A 20,280-nucleotide genomic window follows, 5' to 3' on the forward strand; every position below is an offset into this window, starting at 1 on the left:
GTCTCCTCAAGTCCATTCTCTACATCTGCAACTTTATTCCTGTCCTGCCCCTAGGTTCTTCAGAACCACTTTTTTTTTTAAGTTCATATATATATGTGTTAGCATATGGTATTTGTTTTTCTCTTTCTGACTTACTTCACTCTGTATGACAGACTCTAGGTCCATCCACCTCACTACAAATAACTCAATTTCGTTTCTTTTTATGGCTGAGTAATATTCCATGGTATATATGTGCCACATCTTCTTTATCCATTCATCTGTCAACAGACACTTAGGTTGCTTCCACGTCCTGGCTATTGTAAATAGTGCTGCAATGAACATTGTGGTACATGACTCTTTTTGAATTATGGTTTTCTTAGGGTATATGCCCAGTAGTGGGATTGCTGGGTCATATGGTAGTTCTATTTTTAGAATTTTAAGGAACCTCCATACTGTTCACTTTACATTCCCACCAACAGTGCAAGAGGGTTCCCTTTTCTCCACACCCGCTCCAGCATGTATTGTTTGTAGATTTTTTGATGATGGCCATTCTGACCTGTGTGAGGTGATACCTCATTGTAGTTTTGATTTGCATTTCTCTAATGATTAGTGATGTTGAGCATCGTTTCATGTGTTTGTTGCAAATCTGTGTATCTTTTTTGGAGAAATGTCTGTTTAGGGCTTCTGCCCATTTTTGGATTGGATTGTTTGTTTTTTTGATATTGAGCTGCATGAGCTGCTTTTATATTTTGGAGATTAATCCTTTGTCATTTGCTTCATTTGCAAATATTTTCTCCCATTCTGAGGGTTGTCTTTTCATCTTGTTTATGGTTTCTTTTGCTGTGCCAAAGCTTTTAAGTTTCATTAGGTCCCATTTGTTTGTTTTTATTTCCGTTTCTCTAGGAGGTGGGTCAAAAAGGATCTTGCTGTGATTTGTCATACAGTGTTCTGGCTATGTTTTCCTCTAAGAGTTTTATAGTGTCTGGCCTTACATTTAGGGCTTTAATCCATTTTGAGTTTATTTTTGTATATGGTGTTAGAGAGTGTTCTAATTTCATTCTTTTATGTGTAGCTGTCCAGTTTTCCCAGCACCACTTATTGAAGAGGCTGTCTTTTCTCCATTGTATGTTCTTGCCTCCTTTATCAAAGATAAGGTGACCATATGTGCATGGGTTTATCTCTGGGCTTTCTATCTTGTTTCATTGATCTTTATTTCCGTTTTTGTGCAAGTACCATGCTGTCTTGATTACTATAGCTTTGTAGTATAGTCCGATGTCAGGGAGCCTGATTCCTCCAGCTCTGTTTTTCTTTCTCAAGATTCCTTTGGCTATTAGGGGTCTTTGTGTTTCCATACAAATGTGAAATTTTTTGCTCTAGTTCTGTGAAAAATGCCACTGGTAGTTTGACAGGGATTGCATTGAATCTGTGGATTGCTTTAGGTAGTATAGTCATTTTCACAATGTTAATTCTTCCAATCTAAGAACATGGTATATCTCTCCATCTCTTTGTATCATCTTTAATTTCTTTCATCAGTGTGTTATAGTTTTCTTCATCCAGGTCTTTTGTCTCTTTAGATAGGTTTATTCCTAGGTATTTTATTCTTTTTGTTGCAGTGATAACTGGAGGTGTTTCCTTAATTTCTCTTTCGGATTTTTCATTATTAGTATACAGGAATGCAAGAGATTTCTATGCGTTAATTTTGTATCCTACAACTTTACCAAATTCATTGATTAGCTCTGCTAGTTTTCTGGTAGCCTCTTTAGGATTCTCTATGTATAGTATCATGTCATCTGCAAACAGTGACAGTGTTACTTCTTCTCTTCTGATTTGGGTTCTTTTTATTTCTTTTTCTTCTCTGATTGCTGTAGCTAAAACTTCCAAAACTATGTTGAATAAATGCAGTGAGAGTGGGCAACCTTGTCTTGTTCCTGATCTTAGTGGAAATGGTTTCAGTTTTTCACCATTGAGAATGATTTTGGCTGTGGGATTGTCATATACTCTACTTTCTGGAGAGTTTTTATCATAAATGGGTGCTGAATTTTTTTGAAAGCTTTTTCTGCATCTATTGAGATGATCATATGGGTTTTATCCTTCAGTTTGTTAACATGGTGTATCACATTGACTGATTTGAGTAAATTGAAGAATCCTTGCATTCGTGGGAAAAACCACACTTCATCATGGTGTGTGATCCTTTTAATGTGCTGCTGGATTCTTTTGCTAGTATTTTGTTGAGGATTTTTACATCTATGTCCATTAGTGATATTGGCCTGTAGTTTTCTTTTTTTGTAACATCTTTGTCTGATTTTTGTATCAGAGTGATGGTGGTCTCATAGAATAAGTTTGGGAATGTTCCTCCCTCTGCTATATTCTGGAAGAGTGTGAGAGAGATAGGCGTTAGCTCTTCTCTAAATGTTTGATAGAATTCACCAGTGAATCCATCTGATCCTGGGCTTTTGTTTGTTGGAAGATTTTAAATCACAGTTTCACTTCCAGTGCTTGTGGTTGGTCTGTTTATATTTTCTATTTCTTGCTGGTTCAGTCTCAGACGGTTGTGCTTTTCTAAGAATTTGTCCATTTCTTCCAGGTTGTCCATTTTATTGACATATATTTGCTTGTAGTAATCTCTCATGATCCTTTTTATTTCTGCAGTGTCAGTTGTTACTTCTCATTTATCATTTCTAATTTTGTGGATTTGAGTCTTCTCCCTTTTTTTCTTAATGAGTCTGGCTAATGGTTTATCAATTTTGTTTATCTTCTCAAAGAACCAGCTTTTAGTTTTTTGATCTTTGCTATTGTTTTCTTCATTTCATTTTCATTGGTTCCTGATCAATCTTTATGATTTCTTTCCTTCTGCTAACTTTGGGGGTTTTTTGTTCTTCTTTCTCTGATTGCTTTAGGTGTAAGATTAGGTTGTTTATTTGAGATGTTTCTTGTTTCTTGAGATAGGATTGTATTGTTATAAACTTCCCTCTTAGAACAGTTTTTGCTGCATCCCTTGGGTTTTGGGTTGTCGTGTTTTCATTGTCATTTGTTTCTAGGTATGTTTTGATTTCCTCTTTGATTTCTTCAGTGATCTCTTGAGTATTTAGTAGCTTATTGTTCAGCCTCCATGTGTTTGTATTTTTTACAGTGTTTTCCCTGTAATTGATATCTAGTCTTGTAGTGTTGTGGTCGGAAAAGATACTTGATATGATTTCAGTTTTCTTAAATTTACCAAGGCTTGATTTGTGACCGAAGATATGATCTATCCTGGGGAATCTTCCATGAGCACTTGAGAAGAATGTGTATTCTGTTGTTTTTGGATGGAATGTCCTATAAATATCAATTAAGTGCATCCTGTTTAATGTGTCATGTAAAGCTTGTGTTTCCTTATTTATTTTCATTTTGGATGATCTGGTCATCAGAGAAAGTGAGGTGTTAAACTCCCCTACTATTATTGTGTTACTGTCAATTCCCTCTTTTATGGCTGTTTGCATTTGCCTTATGTATTGAAGTGCTCCTATGTTGATTGCGTAAATATTTACAATTGTTATGTCTTCTTCTTGGATTGATCCCTTGATCATTATGTAGTGTCCTTGGTCTCTTGTCATAGTCTTTATTTTAAAGTCTATTTTGTCTGATATGAGAATTGCTACTCCAACTTTCTTTTGATTTCCTTTTGTGTGGAATATCTTTTTCCATCCCCTCACTTTCAGTCTGTATGTGTCCCTAGGTCTGAAGTGGGTCTCTTGTAGACAGCATATATATGGGTCTTGCTTTTGTATCCATTCAGCCAGTCTGTGTCTTTTGGTTGGAGCATTTAATCCATTTACATTTAAAGTAATTATTAATATGTATGTTCCTGTTACTGTTTTCTTAATTGTTTTGGGTTTGTTATTGTTTTCCTTCTCTTGTGTTTCCTGCCTAGAGAAGTTCCTTTAGCATTTATTGTAAAGCTGGTTTGGTGGTGCTGAATTATTTTAGCTTTTGCTTGTCTGTAAAGGTTTTAATTCTCCATCAAATCTGAATGAGATCCTTGCTGGGTAGAGTAATCTTGGTTGTAGTTTTTTCCCTTTCATCACTTTAAATATGTCCTGCCACTCCCTTTTGGCTTGCTGAGTTTCTGCTGAAAGATTAACTGTTAACCTTATGGGGATTCCCTTGTATGCTATTTGTTGCTTTTCCCTTGCTGCTTTTAATATTTTTTCTTTGTATTTAAGTTTGATAGTTTGATTAATATGTGTCTTGGCGTGTTTCTCCTTGGGTTTATCATGTATGGGACTCTCTGTGCTTCCTGGACTTGACTGACTATTTCCTTTCCCATATTAGGGAAGTTTTCAGCTATAATCTCTTCAAATATTTTCTCAGTCCCTTTCTTTTTCTTTTCTTCTTCTGGGAGCCCTATAATTCGAATGTTGGTGCATTTAATGTTGTCCCAGAGGTCCCTGAGACTGTCTTCAATTCTTTTCTTTCTTTATTGTGCTCTGTGGTAGTTATTTCCACTATTTTATCTTCCAGGTCACTTATCCGTCCTTCTGCGTCAGTTATTCTGCTATTGATTTCTTCTAGAGACTTTTAAATTTCATTTATTGTGTTGTTCATCATTGTTTGTTTGCTCTTTAGTTCTTCTAGGTCCTTGTTAAATGTTTCTTGTATTTTCTCCATTCTATTTCCCAGATTTTGGATCATCTTTACTATCATTACTCTGAATCTTTTTCAGGTATACTGCCTATTTCCTCTTCATTTGTTTGGTCTGGTGGGTTTTTACCTTGCTCCTTCATCTGCTGTGTATTTCTCTGTCTTCTCATTTTGCTTAACTTACTGTGTTTGGGGTCTCCTTTTTGAAGACTGCAGGTTCATAGTTCCTGTTGTTTTTTGTGTCTGCCCCCAGTGGGTAAGTTTGCTTCAGTGGGTTGTGTAGGCTTCCTGGTGGAGGGGACTGGTCCTTGTGTTCTGGTGGATGAGGCTGTATCTTGTCTTTCTGGTGGGCAGGAATGCATCTGGTGATGTGTTTTGAGGTATCTGTGAACTTAGTATGATTTTAGGCAGCCTCTCTGCTTGTGGGCTGGTTGTGTTCCTGTCTTGCTAGTTGTTTAGCATGGGGGGTCCAGCACTGGAGCTTGGTGGCCGTTGAGTGGAGCTGGGTCTTAGCGTTGAGACAGAGATCTCTGGAAGAGCTCTTGTCGATTGATATTATGTGGGGCCGGGAGGTCTCTGGTGGTCCAGTGTCCTGAACTTGTCTCTCCCACCTCAGAGGCTCAGCACCTGAGCACCAAGCCACACGGCCAGGTACGTGGGGAGTTTCTTGCCTTTTGGGAAGTCTGAGTTCTTCTGCCAGCGTTAGGTGTTCTCTAGGAGTTCTTCCCCATGTAGATGTATTTTTGATATATTTGTGGGGAGGAAGGTAATCTCCACGTCTTACTGCTCTGCCATCTTGAAGGTCCTCCCAGATCCTCAGTAATTTTTAAGAGTGAGGGTCTTGAGACTTAAAAGTTTGAGAATCAGTGGTTTAGTGGAATGAGTGAAGTAGAGTGGTAGGTTAGGAAGTTACTACAATAGAGAAAAAGTTGGACTGGACTTTGCTCAGACAAGGATGGCCAGGGCGGTAAGGAGAATCTGTCATATGAAGAGATCTTGGAGAACCTAGAAATGTATGTGACCTTGAGAAGCTTTCAGGGAAGACACAGTAGTTAAATTCGAATATTTGAAGCTCTCTCACAGAAAAGTGATTCAGCATATTTTCTGTGACCTTGGGGTGGGTCGGGGGGCACACATGGTGGTGGCAGATGCTAAGAGGAATCAATTTTAGTTCATAATAAAGGATTTTCTAACAGAATAGTTCAAAGATGGAATTGACTAAAGGTGGGGAAAGCTAGCTTAGAGTTTCTAAGTGAGAGTTTCTAAGCTAGAAAATCCCTTGGAGAAGAGAGTCAGTCATTAAATGGTTAGTCGACCTAGAAGAACTCTATAGTCCCTTCTAACCCTGAAATTCTGTGATTCTTCAGGCACAGAAAGATGAAGACCAGGATTGGCACAGTGGCATCATGGGAAGTGGAGAGGATGGGACATCTTTAGAGAGAATCAGAGGGTTTTTGGAACCCTTTTTGTAAACCTTCCTCTGCCTTGGTTTGTGCTTCATGAGTATTTAGCCTCAGTTTACCTCCTGGCTTTTTTGACCCCACCACGACTTCAGCCACTTTGCTTCTCCAGTTTCCTTTACTCACCAAGTTTAGAAATTTAAGATTGCCAGTGAGCAATGCTTTGGATTAAGCCTGTTCTGGTGGAAGTAGAACGAAACTCGATATGCACCACCAGGGAAGCCCCCCAAGTGGTTTTAGAACTATGCTTTGTTATATCCAAGGATTCTGAAAACATTCTGTTCACTTAGAAATACTTAATTTAATCATTATATTAAGAAACAACACTCTTTCAAATGCATTGTTATATCAAATACTCCATAATCCACTATTGTGATTTCACATTAACTTGTTTCTGCATAGATCTTAGAGGAAGAAAAACCAAAACCCTGTTTATTTCATCTCTTCATATGTTTATTTGGACACTTAGAAATGTGTCATTCGTGAGGAAGGATGTAAATCTGCACTGGTCTTTCCAAATATTTGGGCTTGCACATGTCCACTCATGGTACGTTGTACAAGTGAGGTAGTACTGCAGGGGGTATACAGTGACAGGCATGGGCCAGGCCGAGTGAAGGTGCATCTGCTCAACACGAGCCCCCATCCAGGTGCACTGCTGAGATATGGGACAACATCTGACGTGAGAACACGTCACATGGTAGTAATACTATGGGATGCATAGTTTCAGCAGTTCTAAGTATCAGAAGGCCTTTTCTGATTTTTGTATTTGTGATAAATACTTTTAGTGATTTGTCTTCAAAATAAAAAATTCCAGCTGCATACTTCTCTTTTGATTTCCTGCAGCAGTTTGTTTGGGAGTGTGCTGAGATTGCCAGGAGGGCTGTTAACAATGTAAACACCTATCTCTGTGAATCAGGATCTTTTTTTTTTAATTGAGCAAATAAAACAAAATACAAAAATAAATTAGGTATTGAGACCATAGCAGAATAAAGCTGTGCCTTTTTAATGTTAATCATACCTTAGTCAATGAGAAAAGACTCATTGTTTTCATTGTCTAGTAATATCACTTTCAACGTGTTTTATATAATTGGGTTCCGATAGGGTTCAGATTTCATTTGAAAGAAAGGATTATGCTGCTAAAACATGTTTGAGAATTGCTGTGCCTTATCACGTTGTCCTCCTGTCACTGTCCTGCTTCTGAGTCTCAAATTTCTCAAGATTCTTACAATTAGCTTAGATGATTAATGAATTTTGATTTGCCTTTGATATCAAAAAGTATATCTAGGAGGACTTCCCTGGTGGCACAGTGGTTAAGGATCCGCCTGCCAATGCAGGGGACACGGGTTTGAGCCCTGGTCTGGGAAGATCCCACATGCTGCGGAGCAACTAAGCCCGTGCGCCACAACTATTGAGCCTGCGCTCTGGAGCCCGTGCGCCACAACTACTGAGCCCGCCTGCTGCAGCTACTGAAGCCCGTGCGCCTTCAGCCTGTGCTCTGCAACAAGAGAAGCCACTGCTATGAGAAGCCCGCGCACCGCAACAAAGAGTAGCCCCTGCTCGCCACAACTAGAGAAAGCCCGCGCGCAGCAACGAAGACCCAACGTAGCCAATAAATAAATAAATAAATTTATATTAAAAAAATGTATATCTAGGATATCTAGCAACTTGAAGTATTGAAAATGCTTAGGAGGAATAATCATTTTTTTTCTCTTGAAATTCTTTAAATTTTGCTACTTCTGGGTCGTTTCCAAATACAGACTTAGTAAAAAGAAAACCTATTTCCTTTTGCCCTGATACTCTTGAATAATAAGAAGGGTTTTGCAGCTTTTAAAATCCTAGGAATTACAGACTGGAAACCAGTCTCTTCAGTTAAACATAAGTTTTATGAAGTTCCTTGTTTATTTGAGGGGAAATTAGTTGAAAAGGATAGAACATGGTTTGGTCAATATAATTTTGTCAAGCAACAGTTAATGACAAGTAACACTTGGGATGCAGAAATGAAGACATGGTCTTGCCTTTGAATTTAAGAGTTAAAAAGAGAAATAGGTGAGCTGAAAATTACAGTGTAATTGGGTAAGTGCTGTCACAGAGGAATAGCATGTACTATCTTTGCAGGTAGCAGGTGGGGTAGTTGGGAAAGGAGGTGATATTTGAGGGATGTCTGGAAGTGGAAGCTAGTAGGTATTTGCCAAGGTGTTGAGGGAGCTCTTATATCTGAGGAAACAATATGAACAAAAGCCTGGAACCCTAAAGTATTTGACATTTGGGGTATCAGTGATTATAGCTCACTGTGGGTAGAGTGTAGGGCGTCAGGGAGGAGGTGTGAAAAAAGAGAGGATGTTGTTGGCTTGGTGGAGCAGCAGCTGATGAATTTGGAGAGATAAGTTGGTCTACATCTCCTCCAGTGTGTGCTGTTGAAAAGTTTAGATTTCTTATATATGCTGTGGAGATCCACAGCCGAGAAAGACTTACGTTTTAGGAAGAAAATGCTGGAATATGGATTGGAAAAGGAAGAAATTGGTTCATTTATTCAATAAACATTTATTGAGCATCTACTATGTGAAAATAACTATTCTAGGCACTTAGGATACAAAGGAGAACAACAAAAAAAGATACCTGCCCAGGTTGAGCTTACCACTTCTAGTGTAGGGAGATAGTATACCAATAAACATAGTAAATAAATCATACAGTATACTAGGAGGCATAAATGCTAAGAAAGAAGAGAAAGTAGAGTAAGGTGGTGTGAAAATACCAGGTGGGGAGTAGTTGCAATTTAAATAAGGTGGCAGCACTACTATATATAAAATAGATAACTAATAAGGACGTACTGTATAGCACAGGGAACTCTACTCAATGCTCTGTAATGGCCTATGTGGGAAAAGAATCTAAAAAAGAGTGGAGATATGTATATGTATAACTGATTCACTTTGCTGTACACCTGAAACTAACACAACATTGTAAATCAACTATACTCCAATTAAAAAAAAGAAGAAAGTACACATACCAGATGGGAAGCTGGCCATGTTTCTTCCTCCTTGACCTATAAACAGAAAAATCAGGTTGCCTTAATAAAGTGGGACTTTATGTTTTTTGTGGTACGCAGGCTTCTCACCGGGGACTTTTTAATTTAATTTTATTTTTTTGCGGTATGCGGGCCTCTCACCGTTGTGGCCTCTCCCGTTGCGGAGCACAGGCTCCGGACGTGCAGGCTCAGCGGCCATGGCTTACGGGCCCAGCCACTCCGCGGCATGCGGAATCTTCCCGGACTGGGGCATGAACCCGTGTCCCCTGCATCGGCAGGCGGACTCTCAACCACTGCGCCACCAGGGAAGCCCTAAAGTGGGACTTTAGAATGGAGAGAAGGAATAGATTGGGGGAATGTATTTTTCTTTTTCCTTTTTTTGCCCTGTTTGTTGTAAAGTAAAACACAAACAGAAGCTACACAAAACAAATATATAATGTAATGAATTATTATAAGATGAAAGACCTTAAACAACCACCCTGCTAAAAAAGTGAAATGTTGCCAGCCACACCAGAAACCTCTCCATTTGTCACACCCCAATCACAAGTCCCTCCATCCCAGAGGACCTGATTTTTATGGTAATCACTTTCCTGCATTTCTTGATAGTTTCATTAACCAAATGTATATCCCTGGATGCTCTGAGTCTTGCCAACTAAAAAAAGATTCTTTGATATACCTTCTAAGTCTATTAAAATCTACAGGTTTTCTCTCCTTCCTTTTTTTTCCCCCTTACAATTGATCAGCTGAAGAACTGGGCCATTTGACCTTTAGGATTTCTCACAACCTGGATTTTTCTGATTACACACTCATGGTGCAGCTTGTATGACGTAGAAGTTGACAGTTGGACCCAGAGTCTTTGATCAGGCTCAGGTGCCATCTCAGTGACCACGACTATTGGCACTGGAGTCTTCTTTCATTGAGAAGCACATGAAAGTGGTGGTTGTCTTTTTGCAGAGTGGTGGTTGTCTTTTTGCAAAGTTAATAGCTGTTTCTGCTCAATGCCTAGAATTGATTAGGGATTGCAAAACGGTGATATTCTAATTATATCATATCTGTTTTATCTATTAGCTGGAATATTTTTATAAAGAGACATTTCCCCTTATCTATTATTTTGTTACCAAGTGGTACAGTTCCTGTAGGAAAGGCAGGCTAGATAAATGCCTTTTCATTTATTAATCAGTTTTCAAGGTAATAAGTTGGTTCCCTGTCATCCTCAATGTTTATTACTCTATCAAGTTTTTCTCCTCAGAAAGTGAGAAAGGTAGCCCTGGCTGGCCAGTTTCAAGAATTCGTGGGTGCTCGGCTGCGCCAGTGTCTTCAGACCTCATCTGCTATATTGGATTAGACAAAACCCCTCCCATTGTCAGCTCCTGTTCTAAAATTAGCTCATCATATGTTCCAGTGAACACTTGCTGGCTATTTTGGAGTTCTCCTCTTTTCATATCTATCAGATACCCCTCTGCTTTTTCCTGTGTAGATGCTAATACCATACAGGTTATGTGGCTGTTGGTTTGTCCACAACTGCTTATATTTTAGGTTTGTGAGGAATATCTTATCACCAAGTTTGGTTGTAAATGTTTTCCATGGAATTTTGGTTTTGCTCTCTAGTTGCTTCGTCTGTTTTTATGTGGAGATCAGGAAGATTAAAAAAAAAAATTGCACTGCCACCAATGCCATCTTCCCAGAAAGGGGTTGAATCGTAGAAGAATTAGAGTAGAATTGAGAATAACTAAAGTTTCTGAGTTGGAAGTTTTGGTGAATGGTAATTTCATGGATGAGGATTAAAAATAAAAGAGGAGAAAGGTAGTAAGTGGAAGATAAGATCAGTTTTTGATTTCTTAGATTTAAAATGCTTATGAGATACCCTAATAGAAAAACCTTTTTAAAAAATATGCTTCTAGAATTTGATAGAGAGAGCTAGGTGATGAAAGATGAACACTTCGAAGGTAACTGAAGCCATTATAAGTTGGAGAAATTAGTATTTTTGGTAAAAATTACAGTGTGAAAAACCAGTAGAATAGAAATCATGCAATTGAAGATGAAAGAGACACTAATAAGCATTTGTGAGTGAGTAGTTTTATGTATTTTCCATAAATATGTACAACAAATGCAGGTTTACAGAGCAGCGATCCAAAGATGACACTGTTCAAAGCTCCAGTTATATGGATGCAACAGAGTTTTTGGTTATTAGGTGAATGTAGGTGCTATATATGCTAAGTATAATATTAAGAGAATGAATTTGTAAAATCTGAGTATTTTTCCTATTAGAAAAATAGATGTTAAATGTTCACAAAAATAAAATGCTTAGGTGAAGATGTTAACTATTCATAAGCTGCAAGATTTAATATTTTAAGCAGACTATAGTATATTATCACAGGTCCTCTATTTCAAGAGTGGGTGAAAAAGTCTTCTCTCTTATGAGCTATTCCAGATACTCAGATGCTCTGACCTCAAAGGGGATTTTTTAAATAGTGTGCACATTTGAACATTCCTTTTTAAAACTTTCATTAGCATTAAATATCATCCCAAATGACTTACTTTTGACCTCTGTCTTTTCCTTTCTTCTTCTTTCTAAAATTAGGCCAGTCTTCAGAGACCTGAGATTAAACTTGAATCACTGAAAGAAGATATTAAGGAATTCTTTAAAATATCAGGTTTGTAAGTTGCTTTTTTTTCCTTCTCTGATTCTTTAAGGCAAAATAAGGAAATACTTTATTTTGAGGGAACACTGTATCCACAGCCAATTACTCATCCAAATTTGTGTAACAGTCGCGGGATACATTTCTATTTGGGGAGAATTAGAACTTTCAGATATTTCTGCAGAAATGCTGCAAAAATTCAGGAACACTGTGGGAATGACTGCTTTACATTAATCAGTTTTAAATACTGTTTACTTTCCTGGTCAAAATACATCCTGAATGTATTAAGAATCTCCATAGTTAAGTAACTTGACTTTTACCTTTCATTTGTGGCTTTTTTCCTTCTCTGCTTCTTTTCTCTCCTATGTTTCTTTTCTCTCCTCTTTTCTACCCTTTCAAAGAAAACAGAAGAAAATCCCAACTTTTTTAGAGCAAGCTGTTTAGCAGCCCTTGCACATGGGAACTGAGATATTAAGTGGTTTACTTGCCCGTATAAGTTCAAGTAGTTAGCAGCCAAGCGAACTGATCTGACTGATGGTGCCTCATAATAATCTACTTCTCTTGTTTAGGAGTTTAATGACTAGTTAATTGTCACGAATTACTTGTAATCTTTGTCAAGTGCCTGGCTGTTTCTTGCCCTTCCCTTGGCACATTTCTCATAGCTCTGGTAGTGCGATAGCCCAAGATTTTGGCATTCATTGAGTACCTTAACAGTGGAAGAAGGAAATATTCTTCTCATCTTAAGAAAATGGTGCCATAGTTTTATAATAATAAATCATGTTGATGACTTTGCTACTTAGTGTTAGCCAAGGGATATTGGTAAATATATAAGAAATAATTCCTTAGTATAACACTTTACACAGCAACTGGAAGTTGATAAAGTTCTTTCACAAATGAATGTAATGTTAAAGTTTTTGTGAGATAAATTTAATTATAATGTATGTTTATTTTTAAAACTAATATGTTTGTATGTTTTACTCCTTTTTTTTTAATAGGTTGGGAGAAGAAACTTCAGAATGCTGTGTATAGTGAACTGAGTGTGTGAGTTTTTCCTACCTATTTTGAGATACTCTTATGTTTAGCTGTATTTGCTTTGTAAGTAACGAATATAGTATTGCTATGTGTACTCAGTGTTATTATTTCTCATTAGTATTTAAATGGCATTTCAAGTAAGTTAATACTATTAAAAATTACAGTCTTGCCTGAGAATTAATAGGTGGGTTTTTTTTATTGCCAACATTTTTATACTAATTCATTTATCCAGTGTAATTAGGAAATACGATATTTCTCATAAGTTAATATGTTGAATAATTTAAGCTTACCAATGTTCTTTTTATTGTTGCCATTTTGGATATTATCCTTCTGTCTTTGTAAACTGATCATTTTAAACACAATTAACTCTTTTTTTAAAAAATTGGTGTCATTATTAAGAACATTAATGTTTTTATTTATCTGGATTTGTTCTCAGAGTCTGCTGAAGTGTACAGAACTATTTGTCATTACAAAAAGTATAGATCCCAAATGTTAGCTTTTGTAGTTTATTTAATGTTCCATTATTCATCTGTTATTTATTTCTAGCACTATGCCAGGCACTGGGAATATAGCATAGAACAATGAACACAATTTCTGCCTTCATGGAGTTTATAATCTAACAGAGTTCTTAAGTCTTTTTTTCTTTTTTTTTTCCTGCTATCAATGTGTCTCTAGCATTCTCTAGTTTCTCACACTCCCATTTCCAATTTGCTCCTTCTAATCTGCTGTTAACTGGGAAATGAGATAACCCAATTTACCAGAATTGTCTGTAAAACAAAGAGACTCAGATGAATGCTTGTGGATTTGTGCTTAGACACATGTTTTTGTTTTATAAATTTATTTATTATTTTATTTTTGGCTGCGTTGGGTCTTCGTTGCTGCACGTGGGCTTTCTCTAGTTGTGGTGATCGGGGGGCTACTCTTCGTTGTGGTGCGCGGACTTCTCATTGCGGTGGCTTCTCTTGTCGCAGAGCACGGGCTCTAGGTGCGCGGGCTTCAGTAGTTGCAGCACATGGGCTCAGTAGTTGTGGTTCACGGGCTCTAGGGCGCAGGCTCAGTAGCTGTGGTGCACGGGCTTAGTTGCTCCACGGCATGTGGGATCTTCCTGGACCAGGGCTTGAACCCGTGTCCCCTGCATTGGCAGGCAGATTCTCAACCACTGGGCCACCAGGGAAGCCTGACACACATTTTTAAAATTAGTATTTGCTTCTTTGGTTATTGCTATCTTCTGAGTTGGTTTTTGACCTCTTAAATAACATCACATATAAAATGCTATCTGTTAACTAAAGTTGATTGTGATCATGCCTTTTGTTCTAGTCACCAAAGGAAAAGACATTTATCATGACAAATAAGGTTTCAAAATTCCCCAAATGTAGTAGAAATACCATGGGTTGATTAGACTAATATGGACATGGTGATTTATCTCTCTGCCTGTTAAAGCTTGTAACTTCAGTGTCTTTGTCTCTGATATGGGCAGAATAAAAGCATCTGCTGTGTATAATTCCAAATATTAGATTTTCATCTGAGGAGATATTACTGATGATTGCTATTTTTGCAGCATAATGCATTCCTGAAAATTGTCCTATGAGACAGAGTGCCTTTTTACTTGCTGGCAGGGACAGTATTTCATTCATTGTCATATCTTTGATATCCTATATAATAGACGTTAAATAAATATTTTATTTTGAATAACTTGTTGAGATATTTGAAGGAGCCCAATAATACTACCTTTTTCCTCACTTGGGTTCTGAACAAATTGAGAAAATAAAATATAAAGGCAAATGGGGGATCAAAATTATACTTTTATTTGTGGTAAAGACTGGGTAGGAGGACATAGCTTAGTGCAAGAGCAAAATAAGCTGTTTAACTGAACTCTAGGCTTAAATAGACTTAACCTTCTAGTTAAATAGCATTGGTGAGTGTGTTCAGCTTAGTCTTCCAAAATTTAAAAGTTGAAGAAGGCATTAAACCTCTTCTGTGGTGTAATGAGTAAAGCCCTGGAGAGAGAGGCCAAGAATGTTACGGTGAGGGAGCTCTTTTCATGTGGAAGGGCACATCTGGAGTGGGAAGAAGTGTTTCCTAACATAAGTCAGAAGAATAAAGTGGACTTAGCATATTCTGTTGCATTTTTCATTGGCAAAAACCACGATGGATAAGTAAAGAAAGCAAAAGTGAAGTAGAAATATTTATTGTTAAGTAATTGGAACTGAAAAAAAAATCCATACTCTCATTACTAATAGAAGTATGGACATGTGAGCTCTACAGATCATACATGGAATTTGCTCATGTCATTTTACTTATTTTAGTAAACATTCCAAATATTTTAGTCAGTTTTTTTTTTTTTTTTTTTTTTTTTTTTTTTTTGCGGTACGCGGGCCTCTCACTGCTGTGGCCTCTCCCGTTGCGGAGCACAGGCTCTGGATGCGCAGGCTCAGCGGCCATGGCTCACGGGCCCAGCTGCTCCGCGGCATGTGGGATCTTCCCGGACCGGGGCACGAACCCGTGTCCCCTGAATCGGAAGGCGGACTCTCAACCACTGCGCCACCAGGGAAGCCCTAGTCAGATTTTTATTTAACAAATATAGCAGAAAATTTTCTGTATTCTGTTATTACATGAAACTTGTAACTCTAGCCCAGGTTAGTTCTTCCCACTTCAAAACTGCCTACTTTGTTTAACTATTATTGTGTTAATAACTACTTAATATTATGTTGATGATAATTTACATTGATTGAATGCTTATTTTATGTCCAGCACTGTGGTAAGCACTTTTAGGTATTACCTTGTATTAGGTAGTCTTTATAACCACCCTATGAAGTAGAATTTATAATTATCATCATTTTACAGAAGAGAAAAATGAGTCTTAGACCACTTAAGTAACTTGCTGAAGGTCATATAGCTTGTAAATGGCAGTGCTAGGGTTTCACCTCTAGCTGTCTGATTCTAAAGCCATACATTTTACTACATTTCACATATACAGTAAATCCCCTACATATGAACCTTCAGGCTGAGAACTTTCAAAGATGTGAACGTGCCTTTGCATGTCCAATTACGTAAATTAGTTCACGTGTCTGGCATACATTGTCACATGCATGCATCCTGTACAAGTGGTTGTGCTTTTGTGTACTTTACTGTACAGTACTGTATTGAGTACAGTAGTACAGTATCTTTATTTCAAGCTAGATCTGCAAAAGGACAACTTCATTGAACTCCTTGCTGTGCAACAAGAGGAGCTTTCTAATGAAGACCTGATGGAATTGGAGGCCCAGGGAAAGGACGAAGAGAGACAAGAGGAAGAAGAGATAACTGAAAAGCCGAAGAGATTCATGACATAGGAAATGGCAAGAGGATTTTCTTTATCTGAGGAGGCACTGTTAGTTTGTGAGGCACAGGACCCAAACGTAGAATGGTAGACGAAGGTTGCAGCAGCCATTCAGAATGCAATCCAGTGCTACCGTGTCATCTTCAATGAGAAAAAAAGAGCTACTATCCAGACATCACTGGATCGGTTTTTCAAGAGAGTAGATAGAACTGAATCCAGCAAGGAACCAGAACCTGTGCCGTCAGTGTCAGGTGTGAGTGAAATTGCAGCTTGCCCTCCGTCTCCTATTGCTGACGATCCTTCAGCTCTACCATCTCCCATCTCCTCTCCCTCCTCCAGTCAGTAACTCTTCTTGCCTGTTTCACTCGATGCCAGCCCTGTATGCCAGCTGTTGTCCTGTACTACTGTACTTTTCAAGGTGCTATACTGTTAAGATTTAAAATGTTTTCTTTACTTTTTGTGCTTGTTTTTTATGTATTATTTGTATGAAAAGTATTATAAACCTATTACAGTTTGGAACTATATAGCTGATTGTATTAGTTGGGTAGCTAGGCTAACTTTGTTGTTCTTACGAACAAATTGGACTTACGAACGCACTCTCAGAATGGAACTCGTTCGTATGTAGGGGACTTACTGTATTTACATCTTGTTTCTTACCTAGATTACAAGTGTTCTGAAACAAGAATTATGTCTTACATTTCTTTGAGTATCTCCTATAGCATCAAATAAATGACGTTGAGTCAGCAAGTAGTTACTGAGCCAACCACCAATGCTGGCGCAAAATAAATATTTGTTGAATTGAGGACAATTAGTATAACTGTTAATCCTAAACTACTGTAAAGATTTAGAAAATGTACCGATTTCTTTGTGTCCTATTCTTTACTGTATTTTGTGTAGAGCAGTTTATAAAGAATTAGAAGACCTATTGTTTTCCCTTAAGGAATATAAATTAAAGAAATATATAAACCTTTTTAAACCTCCTATATATGTATATATTATAAAAAACATGTACTGTAGTCTACTGCTATAGTAGATATATGCAAGTGTCTACCATACCTTGGAGAGGTATAAATGCTGAACTACAGTGGGCCCAAAATGGAAAGATTTTAGATAATGAGTACCTTACACTAGACCACAAGATTGGGTAAGTATAGACATTCACGGTGTTCTCTGGAAGAGTCCTCAGGTGGTAGACCTGGACACCTCCAAAGTGTCCTAATCATAGCTCTTCTTTGCCCTCTTAGTTGTTTGTTTGTTTGTTTTTTATCTTTATTGGAGTATAATTGCTTCACAATACTGTGTTAGTTTCTGTTGTACACCAAAGTGAATCAGCCATATGCATACACATGTCCCCATATCCTCTCCCTCTTGAGCCTCCCTCCCACCCTCCCTATCCCACCCCTCTAGGTCATCGCAAAGCACCGAGCTGATCTCCCTGTGCTACGCTGCTGTTTCCCACTAGCTAACTATTTTACATTAGGTAGTGTATATATGTCGATGCTACTCTCATTTCACCACAGCTTCTCCCTCCCACCCCGTGTCCTCAAGTCCATTTTCTGTGTCTACCTCTTTATTCCTGCCCTGCAACTGGGTTCATCAGTACCATTTTTTTTTTTTTTAGATTCTATACATATGTGTTAGCACACGGTATTTGTTTTTCTCTTTCTGACTTACTTCACTCTGTATGACGGTCTCTAGGTCCATCCACCTCACTACAAATAACTCAATTTCGTTTCTTTTTATGGCTGAGTAATGGTCCATTGTATACATGTGCCACATCCTCTCCATCCATTCATCTGTCGATGGACACAAAGGCTGCTTCCATGTCCTGGATATTGCAAATAGAGCTGCAGTGAACACCGTGGTACATGACTCTTTCCAAACTATGGTTTTCTCAGGGTATATGCCCAATAGTGGGATTGCTGGGTCATATGGTAGTTCTGTTTTAGGTTTTTTAAGGAACCTCCATACTGTTTTCCATAGTGGTTGTAACAATTTACATTCCCACCAACAGTGCAAGAGGGTTCCCTTTTCACCACAACCCTTCCAGCATTTATTGTTTCTAGATATTTTGATGATGGCCATTCTGACATTATGAGGTGATACCTCATTGTGCTTTTAATTTGCATTTCTCTAATAATTAATGATGTTGAGCATCTTTTCATGTGCCTCTTGGCCATCTGTATGTCTTCCTTGGTGAGTCTAGTTAGGTCTTCCGTCCATCTTTTAATTGGAATCTTTGTTTTTTTGACATTGAGCTCCATGAGCTGTTTGTATATTTTGTAGATAAATCCTTGGTCTGTTGTTTCATTTGCAACTATTTTCTCCCATTCTGAGGGTTGTCTTTTTGTCTTACTTATGGTTTCCTTTGTTGTGCAAAAGATTTTAAGTTCAATTAAGTCCCATTTGTTTATTTCTGTTTTTATTTCTGTTACTCTAGGAGGTGGGTCAAAAAAGATCTTGTTGTGGTTTATGTCAAAGTGTGTTTTTCCTATGTTTTCCTCTAAGAGTTTTATAGTGTCTGGTCTTAAATTTAGGTCTTTAATCCATTATGAGTTTATTTTTGTGTATGGTGTTATGTAGTGTTCTAATATCATTCTTTACGTGTAGCTGTCCAGTTTTCCCAGCACCACTTATTGAAGTGGCTGTCTTTTCTCCATTGTATGTTCTTGCCTCTTTCTCGTAAATTAGGTGACCATATGTGCGTGGGTTTATCTCTGGGCATTCTATCCTGGACCATTGATCTATATTTCTGTTTTTGTTCCAGTACCATACTGTCTTGACTACTGTAGCTTTGTGGTATTGTTTAAAGTCAGGGAGCCTGATTCCTCCAACTCTGTTTTTCTTTCTCAAGATTGCTTTGGCTCTTCGGGGTCTTTTGTGTTTCCATATGAATTGTAAAATTTTTTGTTCTAATTCTGTGAAGAATGCCATTGGTAGTTTGATAGGGATTGCACTGAACCTGTAGATTGCTTTGGGTAGTATAGTCATTTTCAGAATATTGATTCTTCCAATCCAAGAGCATAGTATATTTCTCCATCTGTTTATGTCATTTTTGATTTCTTTCATCAGTGTTTTATAGTTTTCTGAGTACAGGTCTTTTGCCTCCTTAGGTAGGTTTATTCCTAGGTATTTTATTCTTTGTGCTGTGATGGTAAATGGGATTGTTTCCTTAATTTCTTGTTTTGATTTTTCATCGTCGGTGTATAGTAATGCAAGAGATTTCTGTGCATTAATTTTGTATCCTGCAGCCTTACCGAATTCATTGGTTAGTTCTAGTAGTTTTGTGGTGGCATCCTTAGGATTTTCTCTGTATCGTATCATGTCACCTGCAAAGAGTGACAGTTTTACTTCTTTTCCAATTTGTATTCCTTTTATTTCTTTTTTTTCTCTGGTTGCCATGGCCAGGAAATCCAAAACTATGTTGAATAAGAGTGGCGAGAGTGGACATCCTTGTCTTGTTCCTGATCTTAGTAGAAATGGCTTCAGTTTTTCACCATTGAGAACGATGTTGGCTGTGGGTTTGTCATATATGGCCTTTACTATGTTGAGGTAGGTTCCCTCACTGCCCATTTTCTGGAGAGTTTTTATCAAATGGGTGTTGAATTTTGTCAAAAGCTTTTTCTTCATCTATTGAGATGATCATATGGTTTTTATTCCTAAATTTGTTAATGTGGTGTATCACATTGATTGATTTGCATATACTGAAGAATCCTTGCATCCCTGGGATAAATCCCACTTGATCATGGTGTATGAACTGTTTAAAGTGTTGTTGGATTCTGTTTGCTAATATTTTGTTGCGGATTTTTGCGTCCATGTTCATCAGTGATATTGGCCTGTAATTTTCTTGTTTTGTGATGTCTTTCTCTGGTTTTGATATCAGGGTGATGGTGGCCTCGTAAAATAAGCTTGGGAGTGTTCCTTCCTCTGCAATTTTGGGGAAGATTTTGAGAAGGATCAGTGTTAGCTCTTCTCTAAATGTTTGATAGAATTCGTCTGTGAAGCCTTCTGGTCCTGGACTTTTGTTTGTTGGAAGATTTTTAATTACAGTTTCAATTTCATTACTTGTGATAGGTATGTATATATTTTCTAATTCTTCCTGGTTCAGTTATGGAAAATTGTACCTTTCCAAGAATCTGTCCATTTCCTCGTGGTTGTGCATGATTTTGGCATATAGTTGTTTGTAGTAGCCTCTTACAATCCTTTGTGTTT

General features: G+C 37.7%; 1 protein-coding gene across 3 annotated transcripts in view; it reads left to right on the forward strand.

Annotated features, from left to right (window-relative positions):
• TBC1D19 (TBC1 domain family member 19) overlaps positions 1-20,280 on the forward strand; it is a 156,268-nt gene that overhangs the window by 20,777 nt on the left and 115,211 nt on the right. For 2 of the 3 annotated variants that reach the window (XM_032633641.1, XM_032633644.1), the window contains exons 2-3: positions 11,660-11,732; positions 12,713-12,758. In XM_032633641.1, coding sequence (XP_032489532.1) covers positions 11,660-11,732; positions 12,713-12,758 — 119 coding nt within the window. Of the gene's footprint in view, positions 1-11,659; positions 11,737-12,712; positions 12,759-20,280 lie in introns of those variants that run through there. The other variant, XM_032633645.1, reaches the window with a different exon arrangement.

Source organism: Phocoena sinus, chromosome 5 (assembly GCF_008692025.1).
Source record: "Phocoena sinus isolate mPhoSin1 chromosome 5, mPhoSin1.pri, whole genome shotgun sequence".
NCBI classification, from domain to species: Eukaryota; Metazoa; Chordata; class Mammalia; order Artiodactyla; family Phocoenidae; genus Phocoena; species Phocoena sinus.